Below are 21,527 nucleotides of genomic sequence, written 5' to 3'. Positions count from 1 at the left end.
CTGTTGACTGAATTTGAAAGTGTTTCAGGTGGTTATGAATGAATAATGTCCCCCATTTTAATATTGTTATTTGCTCAGTGATGTGAGAATAATTTCCCAGCACACATGACCATAGTGCTCTTTTACAAGCTGGGGATTCTGAACTCCATGCATATTCTCATGTGTGGCAGAGTATTAGTCACCATCTTGTGAGGCTATCTCCTAAACAAACAAATAAGCAAAACCAATTCCAACAGAAGAGACTATTAACATGGTGCTGAGTGCTTTGGGCCAGTCTGACCTTTTAAATCTTATGCTTTGATTATATCAAGCAAACATGAAATTTAAAATATCTGTTATATTGATATTAATTACTAATTGCTCTAGAATGCTTTATAGTTGAAAGGGATCATGCCGGCATTAGGCCGTTATTTTGAAACCCAAACTGATTACCCTGCGCATCCCTTTTCTTGACTGCTAAAGAAAATTTTGTATCTGTGTATATTTAAGAATCATTAATTCAAATTTTAGAAAAGAAAGATACAAACGCGTATTTTTATTTTAAACAAAGATCTCCTCTCAGATGTACTGATTTGTCTCAGAGCTAGGCTCAGAATCATCTCAGCTCATTTCTCCTCTCATGACAATAATCCATGAAAATCACATAATCTTATCTATTCATGCCTTATGTTATATTTCAAAATATCTGTTTTGGACACTAACCATGTGAAAACGTGGATAGAAATTTAAACTTTTTTAACCCTTAAGTTTCTCTTAATGTTAAAAAAAGGAATTGGGAATTGGAGGTTAACCTGGTAACCATTACATTCTCTTCCAATTTTAAAATTCTGTCATTTTGCACCTATATGGTTTTATTCCCAGTGCCACCGCATATTGTTCTTCTCATTTCATGTCCAGACCATGATGCAATTACATCATAACTGTTTGCTCCTCATCCAGACTGGCTATCTTTTATTACATCCTGTACCTTAACCAGTCATCTTCCAAAGAGCCCACCTTCATCATGTCATTCCAAGCTTGAAGTCTTCTTGGCTTCCCACTGCTGACATGATAAAGTTCAAACTTATCAGGAGTACTGGATTCAGGATTCTATCATCTGGCCACGATCAGTTGTTTCATCTCTATGACCTACTACTATGCCACATTAACTCTAATTTCAGTCAAAATGGGCTGCTAAACCTTCCAGACTTATGCCCTGTGTGTGACATTCCCATCTCCATGCCTTGTCATTTAGAATTACCTCCTGTACTTTTCTCAGCTATTTGCATTCCATCTGTCGATTATGACCCAACTCACATTGCACCTCCTTCATGCCCTTCTCCATTAAACTATCTATAATGCATCCTTCTCTCACCCTGATGCCCTATCCAAGTAGGGTCTCCCTAACACTTAACATCAGTACCATTCACTTTCAAAAAAACTTTATTGAGGAATAATTGACAAATATAATATTTAAAGTGTACAACATGATGACTTGATATACATCCATATTGTAAATGATTACCAAGATCAAGATAATTAATGATTCACTTTTAAATAAACTTTTTATTATGCAATATTCAATACTGCTTACTTTTGATTTATTATAGTATATATTTGGTATATTTCCAAAATGATAATGAGAAACCTTATGATAGAGACTGCATAAAAACGCATGCCAGTTGAAAAAGAAAGTGAAAATTCAAACCCATATGTGATAGAGAATAAGTAACATGGATTAATGAAACTTAAAAATCTAGTTATATGTTTCCTGGCAAATAAAAAAAGGACCAATTAGATAGCATTTGGAAGTGACTTACTGTTGTGATATTGTGCGTGTGTGTGTGTGTGTGTGTATGTGTGTATGTATGTGTGTGTGTATTTTTAATCTGTATGCATCTTGTCTTCACTAACTCTAATCTTTGTGATTTCTAGGACTTATTTTAGGAATTACACTTTGTAGTATGTAGCACAGTGTCTAGTCTAGCATATGATGAGTTTAACAAATTGATTGATGGCTAATGTGATATCAGAATCATAAATTTGAAGTCATTTTCTTTATTAGAAAATCAAAATAGTACATAATAAACATATGAATGAAATGTGAGCATAAGAAAACAGAAATCTCAGAGGGAGAATGGACAGTCTGAAGGTATGACCATTTTAATTAGAAGAAATTTTAAAAAGCGTTCATAACTTACTCTTTTTTTTCGATAAATATCTATACAGACATCTCATAATATGGTGTAGCAAACCTTTAGTGAAATAAGAAACCAACTTTCTTGAAGTATAAATTCACAACACATCCATCTTCTGAGTTTTCTTCCCTACCCTAAATAGCTGTTTTATGGGACCAAAAGGATACTGTGCAGATACACTATGCTGCTCCTCACACTGTACATAAGTGTTTCATTTCATCTCCATCTACAAGTTTCTAAACTTCATATGGGGACATTTTTAATATAGAGAGAATGAACACTCTAGTCCTCTGCTGTCCAATAGTAATTTCCATGAAGGTGGAAGTGTTCTAAATCTGTGCTGTCCACTACGGTAGCTACTAGCCTTAAGTGCTGAGAACTCAAAATGTAGCTAGTGTGACCGAAGACTGTATTTTAAATTGTATTTAATGTTAATTACTTGGAATTTAAATGGAAATAGCCAAAAGTGGTTAGTGACTATAGAATCGGACAGAATTGGCAGCTTTTACAGAGCTGCTTGCTTTTAGAACAGACCTTTTCTTACCTGATTTGGTAACTCTAACAGTAGATTCAGTTGGCCACAGTTTCTTTATTATCATGTGAAGTTTTAAGCTACCATGCATTAAGCGTGAAGCTTTGGGTGTCTTTATTATTTTAAGAAGTCTGTGTAATCAAAAGTAAAATTTAGAGAAATTTATTATTTACTGTCTCGGTAACATGGAGAGGATCATCACTGTTTCTATCATTAGATTTGTGCTTGGATTCAAAGAAAAAAAAATTATAAAATAGGAGTCTCCACTGGGTGTAGGCCCCCTTTTCTGGCCCTACTGGCACATGTACTCTTTGCATCTCTCTTTGCAGGGCATTCTCTGAAGGCCTCTTTAAGCAATACATCTGAGTAAGTGGGCCTACCAAATTCTTCTCGAGGTAGATTTTTTCTGTCTGATTGTCTTGTTTTGCTCACAGTTCTATGAGCAAGTGGGTGGAGTTTGCTTTCTCTAGGCTAGCAGAAGCTTGTTCTAACTCTTCCTTTTAATTTCTTTAATATGAGGATCCCCACACTTGCTCTTTGAAATGCTATTTTGTGAACTATTTCCTCTAAGTCCGTTATGCCTTTTTTCCATTTGTGTTGAAGTCTCTTTTCCCACAGGGGCCTTTCTTTCTCAACTTAGTCATGCTATGTGTGGAGACCCACATCTACACTGCTGGCTTCTCTGACTCATCCTGGGAGGTTCACTTGCTTCAGGAATCCCACTCAACGCTGCAGTGGAACAACAGGGAGGCTCTAATGAAGCTAGGCCCTTCTGAAATCTGCATCTTTTCCTGGCACTTTTCCTTCTTGTCCAAAGCTACATGAGAAGGGAAACAAGCAAAAATGCCCTTTCCTCCTTTAAGGCAATGTTTTTAGTAAATAGTTTTTAGCAATTCTAATTTCCAGTTTATAAGCTATTTTTGTTATTGCTGCTGCTTTTAAATATTCCATAATCTGGTTAGTAGAAAAGCCTGCTAAGGCTCCAATTTTCCTTTTTCCTCCACCAGCAAGCCAAGAGAGTCAATTCTGACAGTTACATTTTCCTTCCAGTTGCAGATTAAATTGTTCCCCTTTTTGAAATATAATTATTCATAAATGTGAACAGTCTCTGAACTATGGCCCCTCCCATCCTGGATAGGAGCTGGGTGGGTGGAAACTGCTCATCCACCCCATTGGCTACTCTGGGGGTCTTCACACTTTAATCTTCCAGACCAGGAATTTCCTTGGTCATCCCCCTTCCTGAAAGAAAACCCTCTGCCAAGGATGGCTCAGGCCTATGATTTCCCAATCAAGATGGGTTTAAGCAACAAATTCCTCTGATGAGATTTGTTCAAAGGGTCAAAGTTGAGTAACATAATCATAATCAAAAAGTGACCATCCAGTCAGATCTAAGTTTAGCCAATACCCATTCAGTTAACCTATTTTTAATCTCACCAAGCACAGCCTTAAAGTATGAAAAGGAACTCCAACCTGAACATCCCATTAGCTCAGGGAAGGCTTACCCAAGCAGTCACTAAAGAAGCAACTTTCCACACCTAACTAGAGGTCTATAGGAGAAATCAAAAGACACATATTATTTTGGTTGTGTAAATATGCATAGCTGTGTACAACAAGCGCCATGTTTTCCAGTTAAATACCCTTCATATAAATATTAAATATTTGATTCTATTCTGTATATATATACATATACATACACACACACATATATATATATTTCATCTTTAGTCAGAAGTATTTCTACTTACTTTGTTATTTTTAAGAAAATCACTTCAGGTTATCTTAATTTTAGCTGAGGGAACCTGCTCACTTAGTATTCCGGTTGTCACCTTTGGCACAAGACCTTACCAAATGATCTCACTGCTTAATTCTATATACAGTGGAGAGCCACCCTTCACTTAGACTTTCAACCTGAAAACGGAAAAAGGGTGACCTGCAGCGCAAACATCTCACCCTCTCAAGGAGTGCGGGGCTGTCTCTTGCTGAGATCAGAGGTTCATTTGCCAGGAGAAGGGTGCAGTTAAATGAACTCCTACAAAACTCAAGTTAGCTAAATTCCAGCTGAACTAGCCGGCAGGAGTGGGGAGGGGAGATGTGACATTTCTGACAACCGCGGGAGCTCCCGCACATCAAGCCCAGAAAATGGTGAGTGTGTGGCAAAGACAGGGAAAGATACACAGGCTGCTGGCCAGAGGAGAGCTGTCCCGGCCCTCTCAGTGTCTTCTCGGGGCACATCCCTTACTTGCTGGCCGCCTCACCTTACCTTGACCACGTCGTCGTTGAGATGCTTGGGGTCGCGGTTGACCAGGTCGATCTCCTTGGTGTGCGCGTCGTACACTTGCTTCTCGTTCGTCTCTTCTGCCATGGCCTTGTTGTTGGGCTTGTAGATGTTGCCCTGTTCCCGAATGGGAACAGTGTAGAGATGTCCCTGCGGAGGGCGGACGGCCAGGAGGGGGAGGGTGGCACCGGCGGTAGAAGAAAATTTCAAAAAGAAAAACCGGCGATCAGAAAAGTCAGCCTAGTAGCGCGGCAAACCTCGAGGCTCAAGATCGAACTAACCGCTTCGGAAGCGGTGGCTCCGCGCACAGTAAACTCCTTGGAGCCGCAAGCTTTTTAAGAGGATCGAGGAGAGGACACCACACCCCTCGGTACCAGGCAGGGAGCTCCTGCCTCCCCCGCCCGCCACCGCCAGGGGTCAGGGCAGACCCCGCCGTGCGGTCAGCCCCGGCCTCAGCCCTGTGCACGCCCTGCCCGCGGCACCCCGCGGAGACCCCCGCAGGGGAGAGGACCAGACTTCCGACTTTTCTCCAGCCCCTCTCTCCGCCACGCCACCCTCTACCCGAGCTCTTCACCTGTTCCCGTCCCTGGCCTCCATTTCCCTTCTCTCCATAATCCCTTCTAGCTTCATCCTTAAGACCCAGCTGGAACCCCCCCGACCCATGGAACATCCTCTGCACCTGTCCGCGTCCCCCACCCTCCCTTTGCAGTCTCTGTTCCTGCGCAGCTCCCACCACTCCCCTGGTGCTCACAATCCCACATCCCCCATCTTTGGGTCGAGCCAAGTGTCAGACCCTCCTAAGCTCTCTAGAACGGTATCTAACCTGCACAACCCCCCGACCCACCCTCAGGTCACTCCCAGGCTGCCGGCCGGTCGCTGAACGGCGGCTGAGTTTGGGAAAACGAGGTCTCGACACCCAGGCGGAGACCGAGCGCCGGGAGGTGGTTGGAAGGGCGGGGGTGGGGGGGGAGTGGTAGTTAGGGGGAGGGGAGGTCCGCTCCTCTCCAGACACCCCTGCCAGGCGCCGAGATGCAGGAAGAGTTCTTGAGGTGGCCCAAGAGCTTTGGAAAGTGCAAACAAGACGCGCGCTGTCGCCCCGGCCAGCCGGTTCAGGCGCCTGGCGGGGAGTCGGGGGGACTGTCCCCAAGACTGCGAGTGAATGAGCTCCCACCCTCTGCTCTGGCTCTCTGCCTCCCAGCAGACTGGGGCCGGACCGTGGGGGTCCCACAATAAGGCAGTGCCCCTGAGCCATTCAGAAACGCGCCCTCGGTCTGGCAGACCCAACTTGAGGACCCCGACGACCCCCTTTTCCGCGATTCTCTAGCTTAGGGGCTCTCTTGACCCCCTTCCTAACAGGAAAACATAAAACATTCCTGCCTCCTCTTCACCTCCCCGCCCAGACCCATTCCTCAGCAATGCCAGGGGAGAGGAGTGCTCCGACGTCGAGAGAGGGCTGAGGCAAGCAAAGCAGTCGGAATATTTGGAGTGGGAGATAGCAGAAGCAGCACTTCTTGCGCGCCGCGATCCCGGAGCACACCCACCCGAGCCTACCTCTGAGTCCACGTATTTGCCCCCCGACATTCTGGCCCGTGGCTGGATGAAGGCTCTGAGGAGATTTCCCTGGGCTGTGATTTAAGGGAACTGAGAAAGGAAGATCTTGTATTGTATGGGGGTGGGGGGGTGGGGAGGCTCTGGCGGGGGTGGGGGGGGCGGTGGCTGGGAGGGAGCCTCCTGGCTCTCCGCCAAGGGTTTGTTCTGCTCGCGGATGGCCGGGATGTGTGCTGCGCCGGGTCTAGGCACATCCCCAAGGTTTTGGCAGCAGAGGGCGGGGAGCGCTCGCAAGGAATAAAGAGCAATGAGAAAGCGTTTTCACCGTCTGGGCTGCTTGGGCAGATATTTTAAACCTGGGGCAACATTTTTCCAACTATAAGCCACTGAGAGGCGTCCGGGCAGGGGAGCTAATGTTTTCGCAGTGCATCATCCCAGCAGGGGTGGGGAGTGGAGGAAGTCGATTGCCTGCAGAGATGCCCAGTATGGGCAACCGAGCTTCTGAAAGAATTCTGCCCTGTTCTAAGCCTTTTCTTCTCATCGCCCACGTTCCATCGCTGCTTAAGACACAACTATCTCCCTGTTTCATAGAGGAAGGGATGAAAAATGACCCGGAACCTTTAGGTGCATTTCACATCTAAACACAAGGAAGGAATCTGTGTGGGTGCGTGTGTGGTGTGCTTTTGGTGACACTGGTTTACATCTAGTCTGTGTGGATGGAAACTTGGAGAAGCAGGCATGCAGAATTTAACGTTTACCAACCACTTCTGAAATGTCTCTCAAATGCTTTGAAATAAGAAATAAAAATGTTTAACTCTTCTATTAATTTATTACTTTTTCCCCCCTGGAACAAAGGAAACAGGTGATGCCATATTTACAAAATACATAAAATATTTACAATTGTACAAATATTTAATTGGAGTTTCAAGTTTACCAGAGAAGATTCTTTTTTTTTTTTTAAGTGCTTGGCTGTGAGTTAGAGGAAGCTTAGTTTTTCTAGTAATTGATTAGAATTTTTAAAAAAGTTGTTAGCAATGAAAATATTTTATCTGTTCCTAAATCGGGGTTTTCTTTACCTTATTATAAAGTGGCACAAGATGAATTGAGCAATAATCAGTTATTTTACTTTGGGACAATAGTAAGGAGATTCACTATCCTAAAACAGAAAGGACATTTTGCATTACTTCCACGTGCAGTCGAAAGTCAAATTATGATTTGAAATGAAAAAGCTGGGACTATACCTGAAAGGGCACAGGATACATTAAAAATACTGGCAGTCTAGAAGAGGGAAAATGGGGATGGACACAGAAGGAGGAGGAGAAAGGGAATTAGAGGATGGAACTCCTAGAGTTGATTATCAAGGTGGAGAGAAGACATAAACATATAAAAGAGAATGACAAAGCACAGGTTTTTGTTATTGTTGATAGCAGAAAGGCAATACAGTTTTTGGAGGAAAGATCAATTTCAACTAGATGGCAGAGAAAATGTCACAAATGTTGGCATGACTTTAATTATGCTGACTAGTCATCATTAGAATACTAAAGATCTTCCCAAAGTTGGGTTTTCTTAATTTTACTTCTGCCAAATTGCATTTCTAAATGCTTTGAACAGATTACATGTTAACAAACATGATATTCTAGAAAAGGGAGGTGTCAGGCTCAGTGTGTTTTGTAGTGCCTAGTCTACCTCTAATGATTGCGAAAAGATTGCTATTCCTCTAACTCCTCCTTTATAAAAATGTTCGCTGCAAAGCAGTTGAGTTTTGTTCTATGGAAAAATGTGGAAGCTGTTTCCCATCTTTTGTTATTCAGTCTTCAGCTGCAGTGAGTAATCTTGACTGTGAAAAAAGTCAACAGGAACAGGGAGAGAGCATGTCCTGCATTCCAGCAAGGAATGGACTTTGTGGGGAGGCCTGTGAGTGAATGCTTAACTAGCACTCAAAGGAGGGAAAGCAGCCTCCCTGGGGAAGTCCACCCCAAAGTCAGCACAGCACATGGAATCATAATGATCAGTGAAGCGTTGTCAATGCCAAAGTGAATTCCTAATGAGAAGAAAAACCACAAACTCTTCATTAACCTGCCCCAACAAGAAGCTGGCACCAAAGAGAAACAGATCATATTCTGGTTATAATAGCTGATTGGGATAATTGGCTCCATCCAACTTCATGAGATACAAAGAAAAGATGAAGTAGAACACTGTTAGCAGAGATTTGAAATGAATAGATGATGTAAAAAGATATATATATTTTTTGATACCCACAGATATAACTTTAGGCTTAGAGGCAAGTTAATAACTTCTCCAAATCATTTACTAAAATAAAGGGTAAATGGCAACTCATTTGCCCTCTACGTTTTTTATTTTAGGAAGCAGCCTTAAAGGTCAGCTCATGCATTATATGTTACTATATAGAGAGCTGAAAGGACACAGGTCATCAAACCAGCCGTCTTCGAAATAAGGAAACTGAAGTTTAAATACATGATAATGATGTTCTTAAGGAGTTTTGTGGGGCAATGAAACATTTTAAAATTTATAAATAACTATAGCACCTGTTAACAACTTGCGGGGCGTGGGATTCTTAAGTAGTGTAATGAGGACGGCTGTGGCAATACTATGACGTTTGTTGCCTTTCGTGTTCTCTCATCTCTTTCTCTAGGCTCCCTAACCCCTGAGCACAGCTTCCTCTTCCCATCCCTTCCACCCTAGGTCCTCTTCATACTCTCAGCTGGCTTCATCTCATTCCCACTCCAGGATTAGGAGTCTAAGGTTTGACTGCTTATAATGATATGAAGGTTTAAAAAAGCAGTCATCTTTCCAAGATTTCTCAACACTCAGAAGCTTGATACTGCCCAAATGTGCCTTTGTTGATGAGTTCAAAAAAGTGAGTGTAGCTTAGATTATAATAAGAATTATCACTAGGTGTGATATAAAAACAATTTAATAACTAGTATGGCAGAGCCACCAAGCAGTCATTCTAGGCTTGAGTCACAGCACTGGAGCTGTGCCTTAGTGTCCTGCCAGCTAGCTGCTGGCTTATTGGGAGTTGGGGGCCCTTGGGAGAAGGACAGGAGGGGAGGGAGTACATTTTAGAGCAGTGACTATTTATACACAAGTACATAAATGGCAATATTTTTACAATCTGTGTTTCAGCTGAGTATTTACCCTGTTTTCACCATCACCACCTCTCATACCTCCCCCTATTCACCCCCATACCCCAGATCCCATTCAGGCCTTCTTCCCATACCTGCCATACCTTCTTCCATACCTTCCATTTTATACATGGAAAGAAATGGCTTTCTAGAAGAAGACTTTGCCTCATCACCCAGTCCCTTCCTATCCCTGTTCTGGTTTGAAGGCCTCACTGGAATCTTCCTCAGTTTGAGGAATTCATTGGTCTTTACATTTTGACTCTCTTAAATGATTTTTTTCTATTTATTTTCTTAAAAAAAAAAGGACAACTATTTCTACATCTTAAAAATCTGATCAAGATGGCTGAAAAAGTATTCTTTTTATACTGTTTCTTTAAATTAGCTTTACTTTCTTTATTTGTAAAATGAAAAATATAATTGACGTCTACCCAAGAGGGGTGCTATGAACATTCAATGAAATGATGCATTTAAACCACTGAGGATACTGCCTAAATCAAAACAGATGCTAGGGTTAAGGAGACAAATTTCAGTCCACAGATTCAGGATTGAAATAAGTGTATTTTCTTTTATAGTATTTTTATTGTAAAATAGTTCAACCATCTAAGATATACCAAATAGTGTAATGAACACTCACCATAAGCCTGATCAAATACTTTTGTTTTGCCTGGTTTGCTTCAGATTTTTCAAGTGGAAAACATAGATATTATTCTGGTCTCCTGTGAGGTATAACTTTCTCTTTTATTAATAACTGAACTTAATTTCTTTTACAAACCCCCATTCCTTCAGGTGGCAGAACCTTCACCTCAATCAAGTCCTAGTTTCTTCCATTTTGTTAAGGTTGTATTGCATCTAAGTTGCAGGGGCTTATTGCCAAGGAGTCTCAGGGTGGGTCTGTGGAGGAGAGTCTCTTCCTTAGTTGTACATCTTGGATCTGCTGATAGGTACATATCCTGTCTGTCATTGGTCCGTTCAGGATGCTGCTATAATGTCCTCATGCTGATTCAATATGACCCTTAGGGCTAGAGACACCTTTTGTACTTCTATCCTTTTCTTGGGGCTCTGTGCAAGTTTGATGAATCTGGGTGGGCAGGCCTGATGCAGCATCATGGAGCCTCCTATGGTAAATGTGGTGTAGAGAACAGAATAAATGCCCTACCACCATTCAGAGGAACTCTAGAGGGTTGCTATCTCTACTCAGAAGCAGGAGGCACAAGTACCTCTGCTCCCAGATCCTCTTTTATCTGGGTTCATGCTAGGGATACACATGTGCCAAAAATTACTTTGTTTATTTTCCTAATTTTGTCTCCCTTGAGAAGGAAGTCTTGCTCATATATCACTCAATTTCTTTAATGCCCTGAATTCCCCCAGGACCAAGGCTTTTGGAATCAAGAGAAGCCTTATCTCTGCTTTTTCGTTGTAATAATCCTTCCCTAGGTATGGTGGGAGGTGAGGTAGGGGAAGGCTCCATGGGCATCCAGAAAAGAACATCAGTAAACATTTCAAAAGTGTCATCATTCACTAGTTTTCCTCTTTCCCTTGGAGGGGGAATTAGATGAAGCTAGTCAAAAGGTACAAACTCCCAGTTATAAGAGTAATAGAGATGTAATGTGAGAGTGATAAACATAATTAACGCTGCTGTATGTTATATATGAAAATTGTTAAAAGAGTAAATCTTGAGTTCTCATCACAAGGAAAAACCTTTTTTTCCTATTTAATTTTATATATATAGTAAATGATGAATGTTCACTGAACTTATTGGGATAATCATTTCATGATGTATATATCGTCATGCTATATACCTTAAACTTATGTAGTGCTGCGTATCGATTATATCTCAATAAACTGGAAGAAAACATAATCCTGGTAAGATTTTGCTGGTGACATATAAGATCTATCTGGTCTTTCTGAATTATAACAAACCCTCAAATTCAAATTCCAAATATGTAACTTTAGAACTTCTGCCAACATTTATATTTCATTGATAGCCTTATATTAAGGCTTATATCCTTCTAATTAGCTCAAAATATTGATGGTGGAATAATATCTTTAGCCTTTAGCTTTTACTGTATCAGTTTACTATATAATTTTCCTGTCAAATCTTTGTTATTCAAGACCAAATCAATCTGACTGGTTATTCAGTATTATTGAAATAAGTTTAATTCTTGGGAAAAGTTTTGAGTAGGAAATCTTGTGTAGAAAAGTACAATTCTTGTCTGTGTCCTAAGTAAAACTGGTGAAAATATAGTTGTAAGTACTAAATCAGTACAGATGACTATGTCTGAATTCACAACAGCTAATTAAAAGCAAAAGATTCAGTGAACTGGTTCTTTCTTTGTCATCATATATCTAACACATATTTTAAAATTGAATTTTAGGGTGTATCAATTATTGCTACAATAATTCAGCACAAATAAAGTACTACAAAGCTCAGTGGTTCTAAAGAACAACCATTTATTTTCACAGATTCATGGGTTGGCTTGGCTGGGGCTCAGCTGGTCTAGGCTGGGATGGCTGGGGCAGCTCTGCTTCCCATGGCAGGCCTGTGCTGGCTCTGCTCCATATGTCTCTCACCCTCCTTGGACCAGCAAGCTAGTTAGGGCAGGTTCTTCTCATGCTCCAAGGAGCAGCAGAGGCACAAGAGACAAGATAAAATGTGCAAGACTTCTAGAAGCCTACACTTGGAAATGACATACTGACACTTCTGTCCTGTTCTGTTGGCCAAGGCAAGTCATATGACTCAGCCCAAAGTCAAGGGACTGACAAGTAAATCCCACCAAGATGAGGCCAAGGTGAGGGTGTGAATGCAGCAAGATGTGAGAAGCCCAAATCTACATCACCTGTGTGTGGTATTCAGCGACTGGTTTCAATTTTTCAAGTTTTAATCTAATTTCTGCGATATACCCTTTGCTATCTTTTATTTCATTCTCAGAAAGCTTTACATATGTTTTAAAAATCTTTGTATTAAACAGTTGGTAACAACAATAACTAAATCTCTTAATCTTACAGTAAATGCAAATTTTCTATATGAGGATTCTCAAATACAATGCTTGACAGATGGCCTCAGATCAAGGGGCCCAGCAGGTCACAAAATAAGTTCTCTTGGCTTTAAGCAGAATATGATTTTCAAAGCAGCTGAGAATCTACCTTACTTTCAAAAATTAGGCCATCTTATTGTCATCGTCATTATTATTGTTCCGGATTTAGAACTCAATATGATGAAACTTGTGATTTTTCCTTGAAAATGCAGCGAAATTTTGTCTCTAAGAGTAGGTATTCAAAATTTACAGACTTCCTTTTTCTTTTATATGTAAATTTTCCTTGAGTTTTTCCCCCATAAATTACATTAAAAACAAAATCATAATACAATCTGATTTGTCAGCATACAAGTAAATCTAAATATTGAGAAAATGCTAAATGTAAGCAAACACAAATCACATTGAGTTCTTTCTTATTTGTGCTAAAATTCCAGGTTCAGTTCATCATGATAGCAGTGCTCTACCTACCTTGACTATTTTAATAACTGGATAATAGCCCTACCAAAATAATTGTTCCAACATTTATTAAAGAGAGGAAGTCTTAGTCCAAACACTGATATAATCAAGGAATAATATGTTCAGAAAACGTGAAAAGAGAGGTAAAAATATCAATATTTGGCTCATTTTGTTTTTTACCTAGGTAGATTTATATAAATAATAAAAGTAATGCTAATTACAGTCCTAACTAATCCAAGATTGAAAATGTTTAATATGAGGCTCGGACATAGCAATTTTTCAGAAAAATTGGTGTCAAGTGGTGAGCCAGATTGCTACATTACATCTAGTTGAGAGAAGTAGAATTTTAGATATGTGGACGATGACTACATTTCCTCCTATTCAAGTGAAACAAAATTCTGATCACCCTTTATAAATATGGAAACTCCATAAATCTTATTCAAAGTGTGACTAACACTCAGCAAACCTAATAGGACAACAAAATGTAATATAATATATATCTGAGATAAATGGCATTTTATAGTATACTAGTAGAGTGTTTGAACAGCCTACAAGTAAATCTAAATTTAGAACATCACATATTTTAACAAATAACTAATTTAAAAATTCTATTTTAATGAAGTGATAAAGAATAAAAATGGTAGTAGTCCCTGAATACTACCGTGAAATTATAAGGAGATATACACTGTAAAACTTTCATATTTTTCTTAAGTTAATGTAAATATTTGGGAGGAGTCCTTTACAAAAGCCCTTTGTTTTGTAACCAACCCATCTGGCTTTGTCAGTGCTCCATTATTTAACAAAGGAAACTCTCTTTCCTTTTGGCCCTTTCCCTAGTAAATAAACTATTTACCAGGAGTTGCTTTTACCTGGGGGAAATTTATGTCTACAGCCACTCCCTTTGAGGCAACAATGCTTAATCATAAAATATTTCACTCTTCAAAAAGTATATATCAGTTCATATTGACCATTTATTAAGTGGTGTGGTCTTTATAGAGAACTTTACTTTCTTATAGTTATATATTGAGTATATTGAAGGCTTTTTTTTTTTTTAACCAATTCCAGGGAAAATTTTGGTTACATCGGCTTTTGTACATACTGGAGGATGGGTTTAATTCGGCACTGCTGGCTTTGCTGTCAATCAGTTCGACTTACTTCAGAGGGAATGTGAATGTGTTTTAAACCTAGTGTTGGGGATTATAGTTATGGGACAGACTGTAGAATCTTTCTTTTCTTTTTTGATTGTGTTGGGTCTTCGTTACCGTGCACGGGCTTCTCATTGCGGTGGCTTCTCTTGCTGAGGAGCACTGGCTCTAGGCCCGGGGGCTTCAGTGGCTGTGGCTCTGGGGCATGTGGGATCTTCCCAGACAGGGCTCGAACCAGTGTCCCCTGAATTGGCAGGCAGATTCTTAACCACTGTGCCACCAGGTAAGCCCTAGAATCTTTTCAGAGGGTCAAATAATCTCTCTTTCAGTTTCTTCTTTTCTCTGTCTTTAGCTACTTCATCTTCATCTCTCTCCATGTCTTACTCAAGCTAATTACTAGGGCCTTGCTACCCAAAGGGACCTGCAGCCTCACCAGCAGCATCAGCTGGGAGCTTGTTATAAACCAGAATCTCAGGTCCAATCCCAGATTTATTGAATCAGAATCTGCATTTTAACAAGATCGCCAGGTTATTGGTATGCACATTAAACTTTGAAAAGCAGCATTCTAGGGGAAACTTGAAAATGCTTATTCTCTGAAGGTGTTAGGGAGGTGTTAGGCAGAAGCTGGGCAGGGAGTGAGTGTGCACACACGAGGGTGGGCCAGTGAACCCCGTGGCCCTGGCACATGATCCCAGACCGGCTCCGTTGCTTGGTGGCTCAGTCTGTATGTCCCTCAGTGGGTGCCATCATGGCGGATGCTACCAGTCAGGTGCTCCTGGGCTCTCGTCTCACCATCCTGTCCCAGACACTCTTGTATGTGAAGGTGGGATATGAGCCTCTTCCTCCAACAGTTGGACGAAATATTTTGGGGCGGCAAGTATGTCAGCTTCCTGGTCTTTTTTGTTAGGCTCAGCACATTGCAAACAGCCATGGAAAGTGTGGGTTGTGCACAGGCTTAACTCCAAGACTGTGTTCAGGGGTCCTTGGAACTGTGGTCCATGGTAAAATTTTACAACATTACCAGTAGTGTGACAAGGTTGAGGAGTCATGATTTGGAAATGTACAGAAAGAAGTTTCATCTTTGACCGAGTTATTAAGGAGACTACTGGAGAGATGATGGCTTCTGCTGCTGCTACTCTCATCACTCATCCCTTTCACGTGAGCACCCTGAGATCTATGGTACAATTCATTGGCAGAGAATCCAAGTACCATGCACTTTGTGACTCCATAGTAACTATCTATCAGGAAGAGGACATACTAGGATTTTTGTGGGTGTTATTCCTCGCCTCCTAGGTAACATCATTTCTTTGTGGCTCTGTAACTCAGTGGCCTACCTCATCAATGTCCTTGCACCAAACGGTGGGGTTTCCCCTATGAATGAAATGAGTTATTCCCTAGCTGTCACAGGATTTTTTTGCCAGTGTGTTGACCTATCCCTTTGTGCTTGTCTCTAATCTTATGGCTGTCAACAGCTGTGGGCTTGCTGATGGATACCCTCCTTACTCCCCAATATATACTTCTTGGATAGGTGGCTGGTGCCTGCTACAAAAAGAGGGAAATATGAGCCGAGGAAATAGCTTGTTTTTCCAGAAGGTCCCCATTAGGAAGACTTATTGTTGTGACCTGAGAATGTCAGTTTGAAGATGTGGGACAGGGACAGTGACATTTCTGTAGTCCCATATACACAGAATTATGGGAGAGAGTGTTGGTTTCTATACAATGTGGAATGCTTTTTATTAAATAATCAGTCTTGGGAAAATGAAAAAAAAGGCAGAAGTTATGTCAGCAAATAAACTAAAAAATAAAACAAAACAAAAAATCCTCATATATAAGAACCACGGATGAAGAAAAACCTCCACAAATACATGCATAACAGAGCTTGTACATCATCATAGGAAGAGCAGTAGTAAGGCAGCCTGGATGACTTACAGGGAATCCCAACTCCAAAAAGGAAGTAACATACTATTAAAGAAATATTTGAAGGAAATTGAAGGAAGCATCATTTAAGGGGAAACCCTACAGGCTAAGTTGTCCAAGTTGCTTTACAGGGAACTGGCAGTTCTTTCCATTTCTATAAACTGAAGTCTTCTTGGGATGTGAAATCAAGAATTACAAACTGGACAGCAGCCAGGATGGGTTTTTGTTGTTGGTGGTGGTTTCTTTTTTTGCTTTGTTTGTTTGCTACGAAAGGAGTTGAGCTGTATTAAATTCTCCCATTAGCCACACCCAAAACGTGTTGGCTGTGGCAAGAGCTGAGGCAGCACTGGCCTTAGCGAGGGCTTCAAAGTAGTCCAAACCCACCCTGCACTAGAAGTGTGTCATGCTGGGCCAACTTGATTGACGATTTTAAGACTGGGAGGATTTTCCTTTCCAATTCTGAATATTTCTTCAACTCTAAGAATCATGAAATCATGGAAATCTTTACATGAATCCCTAGTTCATCATGCAGCATAGAGACTGCCTGCATCTGATCTGTCTCATCATTCCAAAAGTTCTAACATGAAAAGTAGTTTATGATCTTTTTTGCCATTTCCTCTTGTTCAATATATTTAGGATCACAATTCTTTTTGTGTGTGCCTACTCTAATAATATTATCACTTAAGATGACCCCACTTAGTCTTTCTCTCTCTCAGAAAAAAATAGCTTTAATAAAATCGTTCTTTGTACAATATTTTTCATCTTTTATGTGGCCCTTTATTCACCTTTAGAATAAATAATATCAGCAACTCTGGCTCTTTTTCAGGGGTCTATTTTCAAATTTATAATCATCATAAGATCTTCCTCTTGTCTAAATAAAATGTACATAAATAATTCAGTTGATTGCTCACTTGTTTTTTCTATACGATAAAAAAGTTTTTTTGATGTTTTATTTCCAATGCTTTGATCATGGCCCTCCCTCACCCCTTCCGCCCTCTTCATGGCCCCTGCACACGGAGGCTACCATGAAATTGATCGAATATGCTAGATACTCTGTGGCGATTTCATTTAGTTTATATTACCTAACCCTAAATAATGTGTGCTGTTTCTGTGACTGCCTCAACACAGTCATATCTAAACTGGGAAGGAAGGCTTGCTTGTATCTTATGCTTTTTATATATTCCAGTGTGATGACTTCTCATTTTCCATATGGCTCCCTATTATGATATTGACTAGTTTACCACGACTGCTTCGTGAGAATATATGTATGTAAAAAATGTTTGTTTTTGCAGACATGTTCATTTGGTGATTTCTTTATTTTGGTGCACTATTTGCAAAGTTTCAGTCAGAAAGAATATTAAACTTTGTTAGATCATTTAAGACAGAGTTCTAAAGAAATCAAGATCATGTGTAATCCACTGAGTTTTTCTTTGTCTCATAGCAAAACATTGTAAGCCTTCACCCTTCAAAGCCATCTAAAATATTCAGTTCATTGGACTGGATGAGAGCAGAGAGGAGGAGAAAGAGGGAGGGAAGAGCAGAAGAGTGGGTGGATCTCTGCTAGCCATTGCCAATCGTGGGAAATATAAACACCATGCCCTATGATAGGTGTTCAGCATAACTGTTATTGCAAAGCACAGACAGCATTACTATATTAAAGTGAATGAAAAATTAGGGGAAAATGAGTGTGGGGATCACAATACTAGTTATCACTGTAGAAAAATGTTTGTTAAAATTTTATGTGTGCAAAATGGAATACTATAATGTTGTTCTATAATACCACCTAATATCTTAGTAAAAATTACATATATATGTAACTTTTACTGATATACATATATACACATGAATGCTGATAATGTGTGGAGACATATACACTGCTATTGCAATTGTAAATTGTACAAGCCTATTGAAAAGCAGTATGACAATATACAACCAAGCCATTAATATGATTGTATACGCCAATCTGGTTTTTTTGTTTTTAAAATTTCTCGTGAGCAAATTATCCTATTGGAGGAAAATAAAATTATATATGGTTTTCCCTAGAATTTTCAAGGTAAAATAAATGACAGTAGGATTGGATAACATACTAAAAGCTGTACAAACTGATAAGAAATTTCCAACCAAATGAAGATATGAAGTATGGCCCCTATCTCGAAAGGTATATGCTTAGCCTAACGAAAAATTATTACTGTAATTATTAAGATTTTACATGTCTAGGTATTTAGTATTGAGGAGAAAGATCATCATTGTGTTTCTGATACATAATAAGAAAGTTTTTGTTAAAGGTAGTACAATTTTATGAAATTTACAAAACATGTGAAAGATAGTTTTCTTTTTAAAAAAATTTTTTTAAGATTTTTTTTTGATGTGGATCATTTTTAAAGTCTTTATTTGAATTTGTTACAATATTGCTTCTGTTTTATGTCTTGTTTTTTTGGCCCTGGGGCATGTGAAATTTTAGCTCCCTGACCAGGGATAGAACCCGCACCCCCTGCATTGGAAGGCGAAGTCTTAACCACTGGACTGCCAGGGAAGTCCCTGAAAGATATTTTTCTGACATTAGCTGAAGTGTTAGGACCTAGGGCACAGATCATACAGGGAAGGAAATGGTGTGCTCAGGAAAGTAGAGAATAGGGCTAGGGGAGGGCTCAGGGATCAGAAGGGGGCAGAGTGAGGAAGGTACAGGGAGCCCAGATACCAGGTTGTAGGGAGCTCCCACCACTGAGGACTTTGTACTGACTCCATTTATGGGAGAAAGGAAAGAAAAAAGGTGCTTCTCATAGCAGGAAAGGTGACATGACTGAACAATGAACAAAAAAGAAGATTTTGGTCGGAAGGCAGAATTAGTCATTAGAATAGCCATACCCACATCCTAGAAATAGCCGATAATCTCTGTAGTGATTAAGAGCCTGAACTCTGGTGTCAGACTTCTCTTGGCTCAGATCTTGACTCCCATGTGATCTTGGGAAAATTCTTCAACTTAAGGACATCAGTTTTCTCATCGGAAAAACAATAATAGAACCCACATCATAGAGTTATTGTGCAAATTAAATAAATGCCCAGCAAGTAATAAATGCTTAACAAATGGAAATGTTATTATTTGTACCAGAGATCAGGATTCTCCCACTGTTGTAATGCATGAAGGATTCCAACTGGTGTCCTCCTCAGTAAAAGAAACATGTTATCTTTGCCACCTGCCTCCCTGGGAAATGCTGTGTTTATCCCTGCAACTTTCCAAATGACTCCTTGTTTCACTGTCCCAGTTAGCTGAGCCAGCACTTGGCTGGAACTGGTGTGCCATTCAGTTAGAGAGGCAGATCCTGCCTCCTGCCCTTCTCTCCCCTTTTGTTACTGGTAGGTGCTCGATGACAAGCTACTCAGAGGCAGGGAGAGAAAAGAATGTTCCAAAGATGACCTGTAGCTCCTATCTCTTCCTGATCCATTTATGTCTGGGAGAAATATTTGCCCTTGGTTATGTGCTCTTTCCCACTCTGAGTCATGTCTCTTCCTTTCTTTCATCATTCTCCACCCCTACCTTTTCCTATAATGGCAAAACAACTTCTCCAGCTGTGCAGCCAAGCTGAATGACCTGACACGTCCAAGTGCAGGCAGATAGGTGTCTGTCCTATTTTTGGATAATTGTTGAAGTGGTGTCCTCTGATTTCTCTGACTGCTGCATGGTCTTCTTTCTTTGCCACAGATACACGGCAACAGTCAACAGCACAGAGAGGTGAGGTGGAAGAGAGACAGATGGTCACAAGTTGTAGTACAGTTTTCATTTTAACTTTTGCTCTTCTGCTATTGTCTTTAGGGCACAGGGTTCTAGGAGAGCCCTCATGCCCCCTCCCAAGGCCCTTTTCATTTAACAAGACATAAGGAACTTTCCTTTATGGTCTTAGCTGACTTCAACTCCTTCCACCCTGTTCAGTTTCTATTGACCCCTTCGCTAGGGGTTTGAACAGAGGTGTCCAAAAGCAAAACTGTGAAGGGTAAAGATTGTGTCATTGGAGCCTCCTGTTCTCCCTTTTCTGTCTTGACTTTCACTTTGGTGGCGTGTCTTTTAATCAGTGTAAGATGCTCTCAGGTGGCGCTCCACTCAAGGCCCTCATGCTAGGGCCCCTTATATAGTTTTCAGCATCCCCTTCTCAGATCATCCATTCACAGTGAAGTAATGGATGTCTACTAATAGACTGAAATGTTACCTCACCCAAAGGTATCATTCATTTAAACAAGCATCAAGGTGTAAGGCTCCAGTGGTAGCAGTTCAGATATAGTCCGAAGAAAGAAGCTGAAGTGTGGGTGCAAAAATGGTTTTAAAATATAACAGGGTGCCTTCTTTTGCTCATTTGGCGGTAAACAGGGAGAAGAAATTGGGAAGATTAGGTATGGAAGCCGAAATTATTTTTATTCCTAAAAAATATAACCTAGATATCCAGTATATCCTTATCTTCTGCTCCCTCCTCCTTCAATTCCTTCTCTTGTCCTCTCTACATACACATATACCGTGAAGGAAGGAAATATACCAAATCCTGATTTATGATAAGTTGCATTAGTGGTGCAACATTTTCATTGCAACATTACCTACTTTTTTTTTAATCTGAAAGTAATATGTAATCTTGTAAAAATTCTTTAAGCTCTTGTTATCTTAAGTAAACATTCAAAAATGATGAAATTGCAAGCTAAAGAAACTGAGCCATTATTTATGTGACTTCTCCACTATGCTATTTAATTTGTCCTGGATTCAAATGAGACAGTGTATGGGACTGTGTTTTCTAAAATGTAAAACTCGATAAAAACAATGTTTTAGTATAAATTTCAAAATGGGAAATAGGATAGTAAAAGAAATAGCAACATTCTAAAATGCCAGAGAGAATGTTTCCAAACCAGTTTTAAGTACTAGCATTTCCTACCCCTGAATCCGTGAAAATAAATTTCAGGCAAGAAAATTGAGAGTAAAGATAGGCATTACCCCAAAAGATGAAATATACTTGATATGCTTTACATACATTTTCATTTTCCCAACTTAATGATTCATGAGTGGGAAAATCTTATTAGGATCAGTACTTTTCAAACCCCTCATGCAAATGAAGAAAATTATGATGTCAAAATATGATTCCCACTCCAGCTCTGCAATCATCCTAAATTTTCTTCAATTATTTATTCATGTAGTTGTTCATTTAGAAAATATTGATTGACCTCACTAAGTGCTTGGCACCATTTTAGAACCCCAGGAAACAAAGATGAAGTCATATTTTTGGTTCTCAAAGACCTAACCAGCAGTCTAGTGGGGTTATTT

General features: G+C 40.1%; 1 protein-coding gene and 1 pseudogene across 3 annotated transcripts in view; one reads left to right on the top strand and one right to left on the bottom strand.

Annotated features, from left to right (window-relative positions):
• The window catches only part of CAV1 (caveolin 1), a 33,872-nt gene extending 27,245 nt beyond the window's left edge, over positions 1-6,627 (bottom strand). Inside the window, exons 1-2 of one of the 3 annotated variants that reach the window (XM_065883371.1) lie at positions 6,536-6,627; positions 4,970-5,134 (exon numbers count right to left, since the gene is read on the bottom strand). In XM_065883371.1, the coding sequence (XP_065739443.1) occupies positions 4,970-5,134; positions 6,536-6,565 (195 nt within the window). In that variant the 5' untranslated portion in view covers positions 6,566-6,627. Of the gene's footprint in view, positions 1-4,969; positions 5,135-5,265; positions 5,311-5,807; positions 5,866-6,535 lie in introns of those variants that run through there. The other 2 variants (XM_065883373.1, XM_065883372.1) reach the window with 2 other exon arrangements.
• Positions 6,628-15,062: 8,435 nt separating this feature from the next.
• On the top strand, positions 15,063-15,955 carry LOC136128395 (mitochondrial carrier homolog 2-like; annotated as a pseudogene).
• Positions 15,956-21,527: the final 5,572 nt, after the last annotated feature.

The sequence above is a fragment of the Phocoena phocoena genome, chromosome 9, assembly GCF_963924675.1.
Source record: "Phocoena phocoena chromosome 9, mPhoPho1.1, whole genome shotgun sequence".
NCBI classification, from domain to species: Eukaryota; Metazoa; Chordata; class Mammalia; order Artiodactyla; family Phocoenidae; genus Phocoena; species Phocoena phocoena.
The sequence above is the reverse complement of the archived record's forward strand: the minus strand, read 5'-3'. Positions and strand labels throughout refer to the sequence as shown.